The following is a 19,419-nucleotide window of genomic DNA, read 5'->3' on the forward strand; positions in this document are numbered from 1 at the left end:
AAGATTTCTCAGCCCTCCCTTCCGTGTCTGCGAGCGTCTGGGTTCAGTTCCCAAATAAGGCTCCGCTTTGTCCCTCTTTGCTGCGAAGACCCACATTGCTCATCCGCCCGGCGCACCGCGATGAGTCAGCTTCAAACGCGCACCAAGGTCTTGTGCTAAATCCCAGAGGTGAAGAAGACAGTTTCCCAGACTTCCAGAGGCTGAAAGGAGAGGTATTTTTAGTGAGCAAACCCTCGTGGCGCCAGCGGGAGGAGAGACGCTTTGGGTTGTTTAACGGAACACATCTCCATCGGTTCTTGTTGCAGAGACGGTTCAGGTGGGATTGCTCAAGGGTACGGTGCCTTGGGCCACAGGTCCGCAGAGGGTTCTTGGGCCAAATCCCAGCGGTCAGCGGGAAGCGCGCGGACGTTGAGTTTCGCTCGTATGACCGAGTGACATCACGTTACCGTAGCATCACAAATGAGGTCATTATATATATTTCCTTGGATCAAAGGGAAGCTTAAGTTCTCCTCTCCGTAAAGTGACGGAATGGTTCGCAGCCTCTCCTCAGGGAGACTTCTGGTGATGATCCCGCTCGTTCCCGAACGGCGAGGTGACTCCAGGGGCTAATCAGCTCCGGAAGCTTCCTCGGCGGAGGCATCACTGGTGACGAGCGCAACCAATTAGAGGAGGCGAGGGCCCTCGCCGTCGCCACTTACTTCTTCGCTTTGTTTCTCCTTTGAGCGAGCAGGGGGCGAAATGCGGTGTGTAACAGGTAGAGGGCGACCTCGTGGCCGACCGGGGGGTAGGAGAGACGCGTTCCACGGGGATCATTATCCTCCTCTCGCTCCACGGCTCTCAAAAGCGTGTCGGCTCCCGGAGGGACTTTCTTCAGAAGACATTTCGTTTTAATCTCACAGGCTTGACAGGGAAAGTCACAGAGAGATTGAGAGGGAGACTGATCTCCATTTCAAGCGTCTGGCAGATTTCTGTCACGGCCGTCACCAGAGCCCTCTCGTCGCGGCTCTTTCGTCAAATTTTCGTACGCGGTGGCCCCGCCCTCGCCCTCGCCCTCGCCCTCGCCCTCGCCCTCGCCCTCGCCCTGCATCGGTTCGAGTCTTGCCTGAGACCGAAAGATTGCGTGGCGTCGACACGTCGCCTTTCTCAACATCGAGCGTCGGGTGGATCCGACTCGTCACTGGAGGGGGGACGGTCAGCCACCAGGAAAACGATCTTTCGTACCCAACTGCTTCTCATTAGTGCTGCGCTATTGGTGGATCCAATCGCTCACCAGGGAAATGATGGTCAAACCCCACCTACTTCGGATTAGCGCCAGGTGATTGTTGCCTCCGATCAGTCACCGGGGAAACAACGGTTCACGGCCACCTGCTTTTCGTAAGCGTCAGGTGATGGGTGGGTCCAACCCATCATTGGGGAACAGTAGCTCACGCCCACCTGGTTCTCATTAGTACCAGGTGATTGGTGGATCCAATTAGCCACCAGGGAAAGAGTGCTTCAAAGCCACCTGCTTTTCATAAGTGCCAGATGATTGGTGGGTCCAGCCAGTCAGTGGAGAAATGATGGTTCGCGCCCTCTTGCTTCTCATTAGTGTCAGGCCACTGGTGGATCCAGTCAGTCGCCAGGGCAAAGAATGGTCCGTGCCCACCTGTCTCCATTGACTTCCGTTACCTGTATTGACTACAGACGCTCGGGTTGTAGCTGCATTCCGAAGGTGCGCCATGTGTTCTGGAACCTGAAACTCTGCCGGTTCCGATCCCAAGGGTGGATGCAGCAGTTGAACCTTTAAGAAAGATGCTGCTGGCCTCAGCACACAGCTGCATAAATCACTTTGCTCAGAAGTGGTCAGTAAGCAAATGCTCGCAGACGGACCGACGGCATCGGCAGGCAGCGGTCGACATGACAACCGAGAGCTACCTGACTGCGGCCGCGTCCGAGAGCCCCTGCGCTCTTACTCCGCCCCCTACGGAGCGCCCATCACCCTGACGGGGTCCGCCTCCTCCCGGCACTTTGACCAATAGGCCGAGAGGATCCCCCAGGTGGCGGCGGCGAGGCGCCGGAAGTGGCGCCCATCTAATTGTCTTCCTTCTTGATCTTTCAGGGAATTAATCAGACTTCCTGCCCTGTGCTTCTTATAAAGGTTATCCCTCGAACAACAACGGCTTAATTAGCGAAGGGGAGGCAACGCGCAGCAGCAGGCGGCCGACGTCCTGCTCCTCTGCCTCTGGTCCTAATTAGGAATGGAAATCAAATCAACGGCAGCGAAACAGCTGCAGCCGACTGCACGTCGTGTTTCTGTGTGCGTGTGCGCGCGTGTGTGCGAGAGATGGTCCACCTATGTGTCTGACGGTCAGACGGACGGTGCAGGAGAGGGTGTGCGCTGTGTCCTACGAGAGTGATGGTTTGACGAGAGGGACGCTCGTTGGCGACCGCGCTCCGTTATCACCACGGCAACGCTCTGCGGAGGCGGCTCCCTCTCCCAGAGGCCCACGGGAGGTGTGGACCGGAGCGAGCCCCCACACCCCCCCTCGCTCAGCATCCCGTGAGCTCACGGAAAAGGAAGCGGCGAGCATCCTGCGGAGGAAGGTTGTTCGAACCCCGGCTCTCAAACCGTGCACTCTTCTCGCCTCGAAAGGACGTGGCCCTTAATTGCCAGAGAGCGCATGGAGCCGGAACCCCGGAAGCAGTGACACCTCAAGGGAGGGAACGAACAGAAGAGACCTCCTCCTTCGCCAGCGGTGACGGGGGGAAAATCACCCGCAGCTCCGCCCACAAGCTAGCGCACCGAGCAAAGTAAATCTGGCGTTTGTGCGATAGCACTTGGCCGACCCAGGATATGAGTTCCACCTGGTAACGATCGAGGCTAAATATGAAAAATGATCTCCATCTCGATGCATTTCCTACGAGTTGCTCCCAAGACCTCGTGACCAGGTGAGGGAACCCAGCGCCGCAGCGACCGCGGTGCAAACGAGTCGCTCTCAGATGACATTGTACCGAAATCGCTGCCGACTCGAACGCCGCACGAGCGCGTGGCGCGGTCCCCCGCGCCTCTGCCTCGACAGCGACACCTGGAGGGCAGAGCTGGAACTGCTCAGGAAGAGCCGGAGGGACCGTGGTCCCACGGAACGGTCCTCGCAGCAGCGCGAGGTCACCGCATTCGCGCGTCCGGCTGATTGCGGGTTCCGATGGAGTCCCGGCGACGGCGCGCTATTACAGGCCTAATGATGTGTGCCTCCAACATGTAGCGCTTCATTACGAGCTTCGTTATGATCGCTGTTACGCTCTTTCTGCGGTTAACGCTCCAGGGCAGAGCGCATGTCCGTCTTCACAAGGGGTTGGGGGGGGGTCCGGGGTGCCGAGGCCCTCTGTCTGGGTGCACATGAAACCCTAAGGGAGAAATGACAATTACATGAAATTCATTGTCACCCCCACCCAAAAAAAATGACTCAATGAAAAACAGAATTATTATAAATTGAAAATAATTATTTTTAATTAGAAACTAACAACTTCCCATCACTAATGATTCAAAAAGTAAGAAATATATGTTTTTTTTTTTTTACAATTTCTACAAATGTCGGTCTCTCCTGCTGAACAGGCTGCTGCGTGCGTGGGGGGGGGGTGGGGGGCACTAATTGCATTTTTCTCCATATTCGGTATTGCTTTTTTTGCAGTCTGAGAAATTAATTTACTGTTCAACCTACAATAAGTTTGTATCAATCAGGCAGGAAACCATGAAACGAGATCAGCATCAGCTGTTAGTGAGTTGTCATTATTGTAGCACATTCATTACTTTTATATTTATTACATTTTCTCAGCAAATCCGAATGAATTAATTAAAACCGAAGCGCCGGAAAACACGTGCGACACCGGCGTGGATCTTTCCGGAATGGTTTCCTTCCTCGGAGAAACCGCACTGCCATCCATATAGGGGGCGACACACATCACTAGTGTGTTGGTGAGGGGCCCACGGGGGTGTCCGGAAGGATGCCGGTTCAAGTCCCAGGATGGTCCTGCTGTGGGGCTTTTGAGGAGGGGATTGAGGAGTGCGCACACACACTTAACTCTGGGTCTCTTTCCCACGCGTGTTGAGCTCTTTTTAGTCATTACTGCTCTCTTTTCATGGTAAAAAATAAAAAGGACTGTACGTTGCAGGGTACAATTTGGTCTTTTGCTCCTGACAGCAGCAAACCATCATACCAGGGCAGCGTCTTCACTTCATCACAAAGTGCCTCCAAATCAGCGCGGCGCTTCAAAGGGCCCGTCGCCGCTGGGCTCGGGGTGCGGTAAATGCGCGGTAAAGCGTAACGAAGAGCGCTATTAGGCGGACCGCGATTGGGCCAAGCGAAGGGATGTCATTACCCCGAGCGCCCTCCGCAGGGCGCTGTAGGGGTAGGGACCCAGCCACGTGGAAATAATTGCAGCTCCTCTGTTCCTTGAGGGAACCGCAGTAACATGGTAACGGTTACCATGTTTGTCTTCGGGGACCTTTTCCTTCCATCGTGAGCTGATTTTGAAGAACAACTTTCAAAATGACCGTGAAAATTTGTTGTGCTCATTTACGCGCAGAAAATATTCCCGAGAGACGCAGTGGGACTGATCACGGATCCAACACCCACCGACGTGGCGATGGTCAAAATGCACCACGAGCGTTACAGGTCAGACGCCCTCCAGGTTTTAACTTCCTTCGCAGCGTCTTTGAGAAGTCATTAAATTTAAGAATTCATAATTAATACAAATACAGGGGGCAGTTGATAGTGAAGTGGTTACAGATGTTGACTACAGATGTTGACTACAGATCTGAAGGTCACAGGTTCAAATCCCATTTCTTGGCATTTTGCTCTTGATCAAGGTGCTCACCCTGAACTGCCCCAGCAGAAATTACCTTGCTGTATGACTGGGTAAATCAGTGTAAGTCAATCTGGTGAAAAGCATCAGATTAATGATTTAAGGTGAATGAATATGCAAATTCTTGGCAGAGTAAATTTTGTGGGCGGAGCAAAGAGCCGTATTCGTCACTCTGGCCCAGGCTGTGACCATGGGCTCTGGTCAATGTGAACTGGGACTCCCACGCATCCGGCAAGTAGCGTCGCTCTCTGGCCCAAATGGGTGTTGGTTCTCATTCCACAGAGGGCACAGCGGTGGGTTTTTATTAAAGGGGGGAACCGGGTGGACGTGGGGTCAAACCCTGTCCTCCACAGAGCTGAGAGGTCTGCGACTGTGGCTCGTGGCAGGGGGGCGGGTGGTCTGTCCACGAACGGACAAGAGGATTATTAAAACCACAGGAGGCACCGTTTTCTTCTGCTGTACAAACCGGCTTCATTAACACTCGTCCCGATTTCCTGTCCTCCTCGCCGCAGCATTTGGAGACGCGTCTCTGTCTTATGAATCATAATCATAAACCGCAAAGCCGTTCACTGATGGGAAGGGTCACCACAGGCCAAACACACGGGGGTCCGTACTCTCACCATAGCAGAGTAACAGTAAACCTCCGGAGGCTGAGAACAGCTGCACGGCTGCAGATTAAACATTTTCTTCCCATAATGCACTTCATCTGCACCCTGCGTTCATAAACATCTCAGATTTGAAGATTCGTTAAAAGAGCTGCATCCACTCCAGTGAATAACCTGCTGTGTAAAGGGCATTTGTTATGTTTGCAGTTAATAATAAGAAAAATTAATAATATGTAAAAATAAATCAAATAATATTTAAAGAAAAATTGTGGGAATTATTATTCTTATCTGTACATTCACTATTATTAACAGCTTGTGCACTGCAGCCAACTGGAACCTACCCAGGAAGCACAAGGTGTGAGACACACACACACACACACACACACACACACACACACACACACACACACACATTATGGACAGTTTAGAGAAACTTTTTGCTTTGGAGCGTGGGAGGAAACCAGAGCACCCGGAAGAAACCCACGCAAACTCCCCCAGCGCTCAAACCCATATTCGAACCCACGGCCCTCGAGCCGTGAGGCGCCAGTGCAACCCGCTGTGCCGCCCACTGTTATTATTATTGTTTCGGGCAGCAGAGTCACATCCCAGGACGTTCAGAGAGGCTGAAATAAATGACCGCAGAACATCTCCAGGTGTCCGAACAGATAAAATCCGAACGCGGTAAACACTGCAGAGGCGATCGGGCAATAAGTAAATAAACAATAATGAGAACTATAAACAGTGACGATAAGGGGGGGTAATGAAGGCATGTGGCTTTCGCTCTTCTCTTATCTCTCCGTGAGCGAGAGGGCCGCCGGTTCGAGCCCTGCTGAGATTTTAATTTCCGCTCGTGGCAGGAAGAGAGACGGGAGGAGACCCGATCGGTCCGCGGTCGCAATCACGACCGCCATCTCCGCAGCCCCCGCCCTCGGTGTCCTTGAGAATCCTCAGGCGCCAGGTGCCAGGAAGGGGCCCCAGCCGAACACCTCCTCCGTCCCCGCAGGTGGCCTACAGTTACGAACGCTGAATGGCACCATCATCTCGTGTTTTACCATCCAGCGAAACGTTTATATTAACGCTCCGAAGAGAAAGTGTCGCGCCGAAACCGTCCATCATCGAGGACACCGAGCTGTGGCTCCTCCTGGGATTTGACCCAATGACCTTTGAGGCGCAAGCCCAGCACTCCTCAGTCGGGGCTGGAGCCCATCTGCTGCTCTGGTGATAAGGGTGTGAAGGCTCCCTGGCCAAGGTCACGCCCCCTGGAGGAGGGGGGTGGACTCCAGTGCCTGAATGCTAACGGTTAACGCTCACTCAGGTTCCAGGAATGAATTCAAGGGTAGCTGGTGTCCTGGAGATGCTGAAAGAAAGAGACCGAAGGTGAGCAACGAAATCTATCCTTCTGTCCTCCATCCATCCATCCATCCATCCATCCATCTAGCCTCCTTCTGTCCTCCATCCATCCATCCATCCATCCATCCATCTAGGATCCATCCATCCATCCATCCATCTAGGATCCATCCATCCATCCATCCATCCAGCCTCCTTATGTCCTCCATCCATCCATCTAGCCTCCTTCCATCCTCCATCCATCCATCCATCCATCCATCCATCCATCCATCTAGCCTCCTTATGTCCTCCTTCCATCCATCTAGCCTCCTTATGTCATCCATCCATCCATCCATCCATCCAGCCTCCTTCTGTCCTCCATGCATCCATCCTGAACATCTGGAGGTCCAAGCTTCTGTGAAACTCAACATCCGTACGGCGCACGAGTTACAGGGAATCACAACTCGTGTTTCTCGTGTAAAGGTTCGACTGTCCTGTACAATCACAGCCAACTGCATGAGGCCACGTTATGTCCGGCTTGCCCAACGCTCTACTGATAGAATTCGAGTTCCTCTCATTTCCACCTGGATGTTTGAAGACAAATAGAGACCAGGAACAACACACATGCGTGAATGAAATGAAAAACCCACCAAGTTTCCAGCCATGAGACCAAACCTCACGTCATCCGAGGTCTTCATCTCCAGGGTTCGAAAGAACCAACCCCGCAAAGGGGAGCACACGCCACGTCCCCCCCTTCCCATTCTGCAGCTCTGTCCACTGGGACTTTACTCCCCATCCAGGACGCTGTTCACAGCCGGTTTGCCCCGTGCCACAGCGGCACAGCACACGCGGAACCCGAGGAAACGGAGCGCGGCTCAGTCACGCCGTCCTCGCACACCGGTGAGCAAAAAGCACCGACAGTCAACAGGTGTGAAAACACATCAGGAGAGGCGTCCGGGTGGCGCTTGTGTCACATCCCAACAATCACGGATCTGTGATTCTGATTAATAATAAAAGGGAGGTAAAAAAAAGCCTTTTATTCACCGTGTTTTTGGTGAGATGTTACATTGGTCACGGGATGTCAGCGTGAACGCGCTTGGGGTCACATGACCGCGTCACTCGGATCGTTCCGCTCAAGTGTGATTGTGGGAAGGTTCAAGTGCTTGCTCGCGCACACACACACACACACACACACACACACACACACACACACTGTACTCGATGCACAGGGGAACATCCCTGTCTGTCCACAATGAAGGGAGAAATTTTATATGTAAATATATAATTTATTTATGTCTAAATACACTTATTACATATACATTTAGCAATTTTTAAATTTAGAAATCCATATATTTACACTGAAATATTTTTTATGCATTCATATGATATATTTTAACATATCTACTATACATATTTTGTAATTCATGTGTCTGTTCTGGGGGAGCGGCGGTGCAGCGGGTTTGGCCAGGGCCCTGCTCTGTTGTGGGTCTGGGGTTCGAGTCCCGCTTGGGTCGTCTTACGACAGACTGGCATCGTGTCTTGGGTGCGTTCCCTCCCCCTTCAGCTTTGTGCCCTGGGTTAAGCTCCGGCTCGCCGCAACCTTGCTTGGGACAAGCAGTTGTAGATATGGTGTGTGTGTGTGTGTGTGTGTTATTAATATATGCTATTTAAAGTGCTTTCAGTGTGAGTGACAGTAGACAGCGGAGCTGAAGACTGACACTAGTGTCAGTGCGGACACCGTCTCTGTCGCTCACAGGTGCACGGTATCCAACACCGGTGAGGTATGAGGTTGAGACCCTCGCTCGCCGAGAGATGGGCAGGTACGACGTCCGAGCCCCAGTCCGGGGTCAGCAAGCGGCGTTACGCACCACCTGGGCAAACACCTCCTCTAACAACGTTAAAACCGGGGTAAAAGCAGCAGAGGAAGAGCCAGGGTGACATCTGACCCCAGCAGGGGACACACCTTGTGGACACTGCAGTCTGTTCTGTACAAAAGGAGTGTGTGTGTGTCGCTGGGGGTCCATCAGGGTGCGATGCTTTCACCGCTGTGCTCCTGTCACACAAACGTGCGCACGCACTCACATGCACGTGGGCAGGAACACACACACACACACAGAGCCAGGAGTACTATTTTGGTTTGTTTATTTCCTATTTGGCACATCTCCTCCTTCCTCCCACCTCACCTGCAGCTCTGCACAGACCGCCCCCCCCCCCGCCCGTCTGCTCCTCCCACTCCCCGTCTCACTCGCTGCCCGTCTCTCCGCGTTTTCCTTCCGGAGGTTTCTTTGTTTTTCCGTCTCTCCCGAAACTCGCGCTCTCTGGTCGGATCATTACCGCGACACCCGGGGTGAGATTTAAAGAGGGACCAGGGGCCCTTCCTACTCGGACCCTCCGCACCTGCGGCCGCGTGCTCTTGGGGCGGATGGTGTAAAAAAATCGCGGCGGAACCCGTCTCCCCCGGTCGAAGTCGTGACGTCTCGAGGGCCGCCGCTGGCCGAGCCGCTCCGGTGCCCCCAAAAACAAAATTCCGTTATATTAATTACACCCGTGGGTGAGCTGTCGATGTGATAATTACACCTTCAAAGTATAAATTAATTTTTGAGAATAGTCATTTTCACTTTACCAAATTATACATCATCATTAAAATATTAAATCTGAGTATTATATCCATTGGTGGGAAGAACAGATTTTCTTCGCAATTTCGCAACTCCAGTTATTTCTCTATGAACCAGCTGGGTAATAAAAGGAGTCCTTTGGTGAAACATATAAATAATAAAATATTAAATTAAATATATAATTCATCTAGTGACTTATGATGTTTTGTGAGAACTGGAGGTTCGCATCCGTCTCTGAGATTTATGGGCTCACGATGGCAGCAGCACAGTGCATGATGGATGCTGGTGTTTGCGACCACCTGATACCATTTCTTCAGACTAACGAGAGCAGGAGACTGGAACCAACACCACTGTGCACGTTTTCACACCGGATCTGGACCCAACATTGATATCTGCTTCTTCACAGCAGGTCTGGATCCAACAGCACTGTCTGCTTCCTCACACCGGATCTGGATTCGACAGCCCTGCCAGCATCTCCACGGCAAGTCTGGATCCAACGGCGCTGTCAGCGCCTTCGCAGCGAGTCTGGATCCAACAACACTGTCAGCAGTTTGACAGTGAGTCTGGATCCAGCACCGCAGGATGTGCCAGGTGGCTGAAAGTCCCACCACTGCTCAAACTGCTCCATGTCCTCTTCGCACTGACCCTCAGTGTGGTAAAATGAGGTTCTTCAGTGCCATCTGAGGGTTGGACCCAAATGTCTGAGTGTGGTTGAGACCCTCACCACGTGTGTCAACGCCGTGGTAATCACCTGGAGGGCCCTGCGGTGCGGGGCCACCGCTGACCTCTAACCTGCAAACCTCTTGCTTCCACGTGCCGTGAGCATCGATCGTCAGCCAATGGGGTGGAGACAGAGGGGGGCGGAGACTGGGCGCTGAGCTTTATTGGCTGGAGATCCTGGAGGATGATAAGACAAAGCAAAGCTCTGGTGTCCATCTGTCTCTGTCCTCTAAGATGTACCTTTAGGACATTTCCACCAAAACCTGATACATTTGCTGTTCTTGTCCAAAAAAAAAAAAAAAAAAAAAAAAAAAGAAAAATCTGCAACTCTATGTCCTTAAAAGAAAACGAGCCCTCATTTGCATATCCATAAATTATCTCCGGTCTACAGGTGGAAGGAAAAGGTAACCATAGGAATACCACCACTTTACTCTGGTGAAGAGATGCAGTCTAACAGGCTGGAAGGCTAGTGGTTAAAGGCATTTAGCATCACTCGAACCCCAGCATTGGTGGAACGTGTTGAAAGTCCACAAGTGAAACATTTTTTGAAGGAACATCAGCTTCTCACTGGTTGTTCGTCCAGCTGCTGCCTCGGGAAGAAGATTCCAGAACAGCTATTTGGTAGGAGGCCAGAATTTGACCACAAACAAAACTGCTAGGTCTGACGGAGGGGACACAGAGACAGGCAGTGCGCACAGGGAAGACGTGCGTGACCTTTGACCTCAGCTCCCGGTCCTTACGATGACGGTGGACGTGTGAAGTCGTGTTTCACCCCGTTTAATTTGCATGTTTAAGGATTCCCGATGCTACATCTCTCAAGTGTGCCGAATCGGGCGTTTTCCTCAAAGATTCCACTCTCTGTCCACGATACACAAGAGAAAAAAACGAAAAAAGGGATTAAAAACTTAAATAATCCACTTAATTTGCATTTTACCTGACGCAGCTGAAAACCTGCACACTCCTGCTTTTTCGGGCTCCGCGTCATACGGCGCGAACGATAACAGCGGAACTGAGGCCAGCTGGACGACGGAGTGTGACGAGCAGAGCTGCACGGACACACACGGAGTCGACACACACACACACACACCAAACAGGACAGCGCTGCTCTCAGCAGAATCTCTCATTCTTTCATAGAGAGAAACACAGCAAACAAAAGCGGGGACGAGGCCCCTTTAAGCGCAAACTAACTCGAACGAAACTCAGGGTGAGGAGCCTTCAAGGGCAAACGGAAACGAAAAGGGCACTGACCCCACAACACAAACACCCATAATTGAACCCACAAACAATATCAGCCACCACAAGGAGTCTTTCCACTCCCTCTCTGTTCCCAAACCTCAGACCAGCTGCTTCTTCCTTTTGATCGGGGGTTCAGGGCAGTGCTTTGCCCCACCACCAGCCACCAACTGACATTTAGAAGTGCTGTTGTTGGTACTCTTCCATGTACAAGTAGCGATTCCTAAGCAAGGACACCAGGTTTACTCCAGTGGGATGAGAGAATTTGGGAATTTTCTCAATTTTTTCCCTCCCGATATTGAGAATAATTTGTCAGCTTCGTTTCCTCATTATGAATTTCATCAATAAGGCCTTAAAAATCAAAGTTTTTAACTCTGTCTAGTATTTTTCGGGTGTTGCTCTACTGTGTTCACATTCGAACCAGGCAGCAGGTGGCGTAGTGATTAAGGAACTGGATTAATGGCCTCTTACTGAGACTCATGGTAAGACCTGACTGTAGAGGCTCAACCTGAAAGAAACTGAATCCTCTCGAGCATCCAGGGGGGTGGGTCTACTGTGATTGGTCAGTGGGTTCCTGCATTAGCATGGACCTGTTCAGGAATTCTGGCCCCCTGCTGTGTCGTTGCCCCAGGAGATAGATTAATGGGGCCGTCTCCAGCTCCCCCCCCCAACTCTCCCCGCCCGAGCACGGCGACAAGTCCAAATACAGGGTTGATTTTAATGCAAACGCACCGAACAGATCGTGAGTTGCCTGCGTACGTGGAATACTGATGCACTCCCGGTCGGCACACGCGTCCCGTACAGGAAGAGCGCAGCACAGTGGTCGATACCACACCCCACCTCATCTCATCTCAATTTTCCTCGTCTCAAGACCTGCCGGGTCCATGAGGTGTGCTGGTTTAAGGAAGCGGAAGCACTAGGGAATCCACGTGGGGGGTCCCAAGGAACATCCAGGGTACCAAACCATCCCCCCATCCAAAGAGAAGCGAAGAAATGGCCGTGATCTGAATCGCGTTTTGCTGCTCGTCATGAAAATGTAGCATCGGCAACCGCGCACAGCAGAGGTCAACAGCCTCAGCATTGCAGCCTAGCGTCTAACCCATGATGCACTGCTCTTAAGGAGAAAGCCTGGGCCTGGTAGATCAAAAACAGCCCTGACTCCAACCCACACAGGAGGTGTGTCACATCACGGGTGGGTTCCTGCTGACTCATCCAAAGCCTCCATTTAGAGAAGAATGAAGGAAGTGCTTACTGGTTCCTGGCGGCAGTAGCCCCGCCCCCGGCCCCCAGCGCACTGCATTAGGGGACTGCACTGCACCGCACCTAGCGACCTTCGCCCCATTGCAGCAGGGTTAAACACACACACACAGTTCAGCGCTGCCGTGCAGCATGTACGTTTGTATGATCCCCGGAGGCCTCTGATTCGAGCCGCTATGACGGAGGACGGGAGTGATGACTTGTTGATGCACCACCTCTCACTGGAGAAGATGATCAGACCACAGTTCATCTGGCTCCTCCCACCTCCGATAGGCTGTTTTTCTCCAGCCGTAAGGTAAAAGCAGCATGTGGCGGAAGGAGGGACAGAAAGACAAACGTGCACCTTTCCACATACGTGCTGTTCCTCCACGAGCGCTGCAGGGTGCGGAGTTTCTTTCCCGTTCTCTGTGGTCACTGCAGTGTCTGCTGTGTGTTCCATACAGCTGTGGTTACCATGGACACACGACCTCGACTGGGCAGCCGCTCCCCATCACTCTCACACGGTCTCCATGGTTACAGGACCACACCAGCCTTTCGTCTGACCATCACCCCTCTACTAGCAGTACATCACATACACACAGACACGATGTGACGGTGTTTTGGCTGTGATGCACAGCACCGCTACCAGAAAAACTGCACCCCGGGGCTCGACACACGTGCCAAAAGAAACCCTGCACTCAGTCCTCCTTTGGACACGGACATCTGTCACACTTTCTGTCCTGGGGAAGCTCATCCCCATTGTCACAGGACTCCTAGGAATGTGTTTTAGTTTTCCCAGAATGCCTGAGGGGTCTGAGGTAAGAGTGTCTCCCCTAACTCTCTGAGAGGAAACTCCTGCTGGTTCTCAGCTTTCAGATGGACAGACTGCATCTGACTAACAGCTAGGGGCCAAAGGACAGATGGTGCTTGTTAGTCACTGACAAATTGTCTCCCAGTAAGAATGTCTCCGTTAACTGGTTCCCCCATTAGCAAAAAGGCAATACACAAATATTTACAAATACATATTTCATTTTGCAATGATGAGACACTTTTGACGGTTTTTAAATAATCAAAAAACTAAAGGACTACTTTGATACAAAAGAAAGATCACATGAAAGAAAGAAAGTGTCCCGACAGCCCCCTCGTCTGGCGGGAGCAGGAACTGCACACAGGTGACAGGCCCAAGGCTGCTGAAACAGAGCAGTTCACGGGGACGCTAGTGCAGCTAGGGGGGGCCGATACTCTCCCCGAGACTGTCGCTCGCCTCCGGTAGCTGCTGGCAGGGCAAGACGTGGGCCTCCAGGACGTCAGTGAAGCGCAGGAAGTCCTGGAGGAGGGTGGGCACTGGCAGCTGGCGCACAAAGGCCTCCCCGGCCAGCAACTGGCTGCCCACCGTGTCCATCACAGCAAGTCGACACAAGTGGCTCAGGGGGGGCAGCAAACCTGCAACAGAGAGCAGTATCACTGACTGAGATAGGCAGAGACAGGCGCTGCGACGGCGAAACAGCAAACTGGAGAGAGACGCAAATGCGGGAGGGAGACGGTCTTTCCGCTGCGTTTTTCGCCACGCGCGAGAAAAACCGTGGCGCTCACACAGCAAAATGACAACGGCGTGAACGTAGAACAGATTCGCTGCACAAATAGCATCCTGTCCTGGGTAAAAACGTGATCAGATTGAGTGCAACTGCAACACAGGAAGCAAAGGAGTGCCAAACGGAAATAAATATTTAATGGCGGGGGGGGGGAAAAAAACCAGGCTGTGCCTTTTAACAGCCATCGGGAGGCGCTGTATCAGTGTAATCGGAGCCCTCAGACTCCTGTCTACACGCTCATTAACATTCTACTGATTTCACTCCAGCAGGTGCTCCTTAATAACGATGTTACTCACAGAGGTGTGGGCGGGGCTCCCAGGTAGACTCCGCCTGCCGCTTTGACAGACAGGCCAGAACGGACAGGGGCAGCCTCTTCCAATTAGTGAACTCCAGAAGGAAGTTAACGACATCACCCTTGGCCTCCTCAAACCTGGGAGACAGAGATGGTGAAGGGGGTGCGACGACGCCGACATTTGAGGTATAGCGCGCGAGGCGTTTCCTGAAGGGCGGGGGCTGATGGGTACTTACAGGGCAGGGTGCAGGAAGTGCGAGGGGTTAAGACCGGCCCGGAGCAGCAGGGGGAGCCAGCGCGCGGCGCTGGAGACGCGTTTCAGCCCAGCTGCCACTAAACCTTGCAGGTGCTCTCCAGCGGGAAGACCGGCATTCGCCAGCAGCAGCTGCAGGACGGAGGGCAGGTCCAGCTCGAGACACGTCCCGAACATCTCCCCCTCGACCCGGGCCCCCGCAGCCAGGAGGAGTCGCACCATTGCCGGCACCCGGTGCAGCCTGGCTTGCCGGGGGGCGGAGCTAAATGAGCAACGAAAGCCAGTGAAGAAACCAGCGCCAAAAGCAGGAAGAGCAACAATCTGATCTGTTCCGGATGGGTATGAGGTCGATCCCGGCTAGCGGAGACAAAGAGAGCGAGAAAACGATGGCGGCGCCAATAACGTCTAGTAGGAGAAGCGCCTTTAATAACGTTCGGTCATGGAGAAATTATGTGATGTCATATTCCTCCCATCCGGGGGGGGGGGGTCGTCCTACAGGAAGCAAAGCCAGGGAACATGTCAATGTGGGGTTAACCAGAAAGAGGGGTATCATGGGAAAGCAAACAAAAAAAACTAACCGAAAATGGACTGCTCTCATTAATCAGCAGAACACGGTTGTCAACAGCGGCCTTAACGACCGCGTGTGTGCGTTTGTGTGTGCGCGTGTGTGTACGTGTCTGTCCGTTTGCATAAAGATGGATGGAAAGCGAGAGAAAATTAATCAGTCTTTTTCCTTTCGTTTCCTCTCCTAACGCCCCCCCACCACCACCACTCCAGCCATTTCTGCTCTCCTCCCTTCACTCCTCCTCCTCCGCTGCAGCCACGGCCACAGCTCCCTCTAGCGGCCAGCGGTGCTTTGCTCGCCGAACGAGACAAAGGGCCGTTCGCACAAAATGGAGCCCAGCAGAACATCGGCTGCACGCGGACTGCAGTGCCTTCTGGGAAATCACCGGCTTCCTCTAATTAACAGTAATTAAGAAGGGCAGCGCTCACAGTTTATAATCTACACAAATTAATGTGCTCACCTGACTCGGGGAAGGGGGTCAAATTATTCCATAACAATGCTATTCATGTGACCCCTTCCTGATTAAAGATACCATATGAAAAATATGCAGCCAATCATGGAGTTCCTTCCGGAAGCTGCTTTCTCGTTTACCTTTCGTAGTGGGGGAAGAGGCAGGCGGCCAGCGGGGAGGAGAAGCCGAAAGCTCCGCAGTCCTGGGCGTCGGGGCTGTAGCCCTCCTTTAGCAGGAGCTGCAGGCTCTCCACCTGCGTTCCAAGAACGGCTGAGTAGACCGGGCTCACCTTCCCCGGAGAGCGATCGCAAGATCGGCCCGTCACGGGCAACAACCGCTCCAGGATGCTGTTGGGGAGGGGGCAGCGATGCAGGCGGGTGGGCATAGAGAGGGGGTGGATGGGAGGAATCACAGCAGAGCAATTACACAGGACCTTAGATCACTGGAAACTAAGCAGCGCACATCTCAAGGAAGCGGGACGCCGCAGTACCCGATGTGGCCGAACTCTGCCGCAGCGTGGATGGGCAGCTGCCACTTATCCTCGTTGCAGTAGAGGTTTGGGTTGGCGCCGCGCTCCAGCAACGTGGTCACGCAGCTCAGGTGTCCCTCCTGCGATGCGATCAGCAGGGGCGTGGCCAAGTCTTGCGACTGGTGGTTGATGTTGGCACCTGGGGGCGGGGCACGGGGAACAAGACTCAGGCCAACGTGTGAAAAGCGCAGGAGCACCACGGGCGACGCGACCGCGTCCTCACCGGCGTCCGCCAGGATGTCCAGACACTCCCTCTGACCGTACTGCGCTGCCACAAACAGGGGCGTGATCTCAAAGTCATCAGTGGGGTCGATGCGGGCCACGGTCACCAGGAACCTCACCATTTCTGGGTGCCCCTACACGGATAGATCAACAGAGTGAGCGGAAGACCGGAAACGGATCAGTGTAACGATGACCTCAGACCCGTAGCAATATTCCTGCACGGAAAGCTGCTGTATGAGCAAACCGTGAATTGAGCTGAGCTCCGCACCGTCCTGCGTGGGATTCAACCCAACAACCTCCGCGTCACCCCCAATTTAACATCAGCGAAATCCGTAACTCGAGCGTATGCAACACAGACGGTCCTCGATTTACAACGGGGGTTCCGTTCCGACGTCTGAAGTTGAAAATTCCCTTGTATTATATTACATAAACCGTTAGGACATATAAACGATTAACATGCAGATGCTACATTATATCGTAGATATTTTATTTTTTTCTCTAACTTTTTAAAAAATTTAAAAAGAAACATTTTTTATGTTGACATAACACTGAAAAACGCAAACAGAACAAACACAGCACAGCATTACAATTACATTTTCGCACTATTACTTTCACTTTCATTTGTAAGGCTACCGTCTTAAACTTCATTTCGAGCACCATCAGAACAGCCTCTTTCGTTTGCCACACGTCGTACATAGAAAAATTTGCAGACGATCAAACAAAATGCAATCACCGCTGGAAACCAAAGCGCCGACTGCGCCCAAAGCGGTAAGAAATACGTGGCCAGTCGATGTTTTTCGAACAGTCGGCGGAGAGTTCCGCGATGGATGTTAGAACCAAACGAAACATACCGGGACGGTCGGATGCTCACGAGTCACATTTTGTAACTCGACGACAACTTGCACGAGCAGCCAACGTACGTTGGTTTCCTTCCCTCCCCCACACTGTCACTCACGACACCATGTTCCCTGGGCGTTGTACCAGTACGGTACAGGGTGCACCAGCAGAGAAAGCAGTGGTCACTGCTATCGTTGCCGTGGGCGATACCCGAAACACAGCCTGGTGCAAGCAGCTCCAGCCGGACACGGAGTGGGCGTGGTTGACCTCTGACCCCCATCGCACCAGCAGCTCCGCCACCTTCCTGTGTCCACCGTCCACCGCTGCAGTCCAAAAAAAAAATCACAAAAGAATTTGCGGATACCAGCAGAGCAGGTATTTCCAGACCATCCGCGAGCACGAGCACGCGTTTGTGTCGATCCTATCGGAGACCGGATGAGGATGCCCACCCGCAAAGAGGGGGCTGGCGCCATCGCCGGTGGTCCGGTTCACGTCAGCTCCGGCCCGGAGGAGGTGCCGCGCCACACGGAAGCGTCCCTGCCTGGCGGCCAGGTAGAGGGGCGTGGCCGAGTCGTGCGTCCGGGAGTTCACGTAGTCGCCGTCCCCGCACCTAGAGCGTACTGCGACACGGGTTCAAAACGCGCTCGCTTCCCCCCTCCTCATCCGGCGTTTCCATCACGGAACCCAAAAGGGGCCGTCACTCACCGGCCCCGAGGAGAAGCCGCGCCACCTTGTGGGCGCCGCAGGAGGCCGCCTCGTGCAGCGGGTTCCAGCCCCGGTTGTCTCGGACGTCCACGCCGTATCCCTCCTCGATCAGCTTCCTCACCAGCGCGTGGTCCGCCTGCCGCGTCGCCAAGGCGACGACCGAGCACGTGTGCTGGTGACACTCCGTGAAGTCCATGCAGCGCCCCCTGCAGGCTGGAGGTTAACGAGGTTTGAGCTATGAAACACCGAAAGAGGGAGCAAAGGAGTGGGAAGAGCTCATAAAACACACACCCTGTGGGAGAATGAGCTTTTTTTAAACACTTCCTAAACGCACTTAAAGCGCTGTTTTGCCCCAGTGTGCAAATTAAACAGCCACGATGATCGATTAGAGCAAAATTTAAATTTAGCAGCTCCCGTGTGTCACGGTGTCTGTGCTGCTGCTGCTCAAGTACGGATTATAATATATAATTTGTACATTCATGATTATCATTGTGGATTAAAGTGACCAGTAAGAAAACCGGTAATAAAAAAGAACTCCATACAAAAAATGCATTTATCCCATGTTGCATGATGATGATGATCATGTTGATCATGACCAGCGTTGCGTCGTTCGTTGTTGTTGCGGCTAAACGCACACTGAGTTTTTCGTTGCGTTACACATAAGCAAACACAGAACAAGTCCATACAAAAGTGTAAAACAGTATGAATTTAAAAACAAAACATTTAACATAATACATTTAAAACATATATATATATATATATAGTACCTTAAATCACCCGCTTTCTTCCGTTTCAAAGCTGTTTACACTTCCGCTGCCATGATGTCACACGCAGTCGTATTTTGATTGGCTTTTCTTATTGCCAATCAAAATCGCAACCTCTGTTCATTGGCTATAATTATGAATATGGTTACGTCATAGGTGAATCGCATCACGTGCTGAATGTCCCTTTTATTTTTTTAAGTTTTTTAAAAAAAATTTACAGTAGGCAGCGGGCAGACAGTAGGTCTCAAGTTTTGCATTTTATACATTAATATTTAAATTGCTCCAAGGACGAACTTTCCCAATGTTATATTAGTTCCCTGATGCTCACAACGTACATGTCATTTGGAACACCTGGATGTTTGCAATGTGCTGAACTAAACAGGTGTCCTTCACACACTCCTGCTTCCCTGCTGCCCACAGTGGGCAGAAATAAGATCTGAAGGGTAAAAGGCTCTTGTCAAGACCACTGACGGCACCGAGTGCTCCATATTGACCTGCTGACAGAAAAAAATCTTACACCGTCTCCGAGGGCACTCAGGACAGAGAGCAACAGACACGAATCTACAGAATCCTGAATCTCAGACATCACAGAAACACACAAGACACAAGTTTGATACAAACAAACCATTTAT

At 52.3% G+C, this 19,419-nt stretch overlaps 1 protein-coding gene across 2 annotated transcripts; it reads right to left on the reverse strand.

Annotated features, from left to right (window-relative positions):
* Nucleotides 1-13,406: 13,406 nt before the first annotated feature.
* On the reverse strand, nucleotides 13,407-18,867 carry asb3 (ankyrin repeat and SOCS box containing 3). Of its 2 annotated transcripts, none has more exons than XM_018762570.2 (10): nucleotides 18,791-18,867; nucleotides 18,024-18,236; nucleotides 17,768-17,938; nucleotides 17,529-17,641; nucleotides 16,483-16,615; nucleotides 16,221-16,398; nucleotides 15,871-16,077; nucleotides 14,698-14,976; nucleotides 14,466-14,599; nucleotides 13,407-14,020 (listed from the first exon to the last, which is right to left on the reverse strand). In XM_018762570.2, exons 2-10 carry the CDS (start codon nucleotides 18,217-18,219, stop codon nucleotides 13,803-13,805), a joined length of 1,629 nt encoding a protein of 542 aa, XP_018618086.2. In that variant the 5' UTR covers nucleotides 18,220-18,236; nucleotides 18,791-18,867; the 3' UTR covers nucleotides 13,407-13,802. The 2 variants fall into 2 exon arrangements, with proteins under 2 accessions (XP_018618086.2, XP_018618085.2); XM_018762569.2 differs by having other exon boundaries at nucleotides 18,024-18,258; nucleotides 18,791-18,850.
* Nucleotides 18,868-19,419: the final 552 nt, after the last annotated feature.

This window comes from Scleropages formosus, chromosome 3 (genome assembly GCF_900964775.1).
Source record: "Scleropages formosus chromosome 3, fSclFor1.1, whole genome shotgun sequence".
NCBI lineage: Eukaryota > Metazoa > Chordata > Actinopteri > Osteoglossiformes > Osteoglossidae > Scleropages > Scleropages formosus.

Coding starts and splice junctions, on each gene's coding strand:
- asb3 (XM_018762570.2), bottom strand. CDS start 18,219: ATGGACTTCACGGAGTGTCACCAGCACACGTGCTCGGTCGTCGCCTTG. Junction 17,939..18,023: donor GCGGCTTCTCCTCGGGGCCG/GTGAGTGACGGC, acceptor CCCGTGTCGCAG/TACGCTCTAGGTGCGGGGAC. Junction 16,616..17,528: donor TGCACCAGGCTGTGTTTCGG/GTATCGCCCACG, acceptor CTATCCGTGTAG/GGGCACCCAGAAATGGTGAG.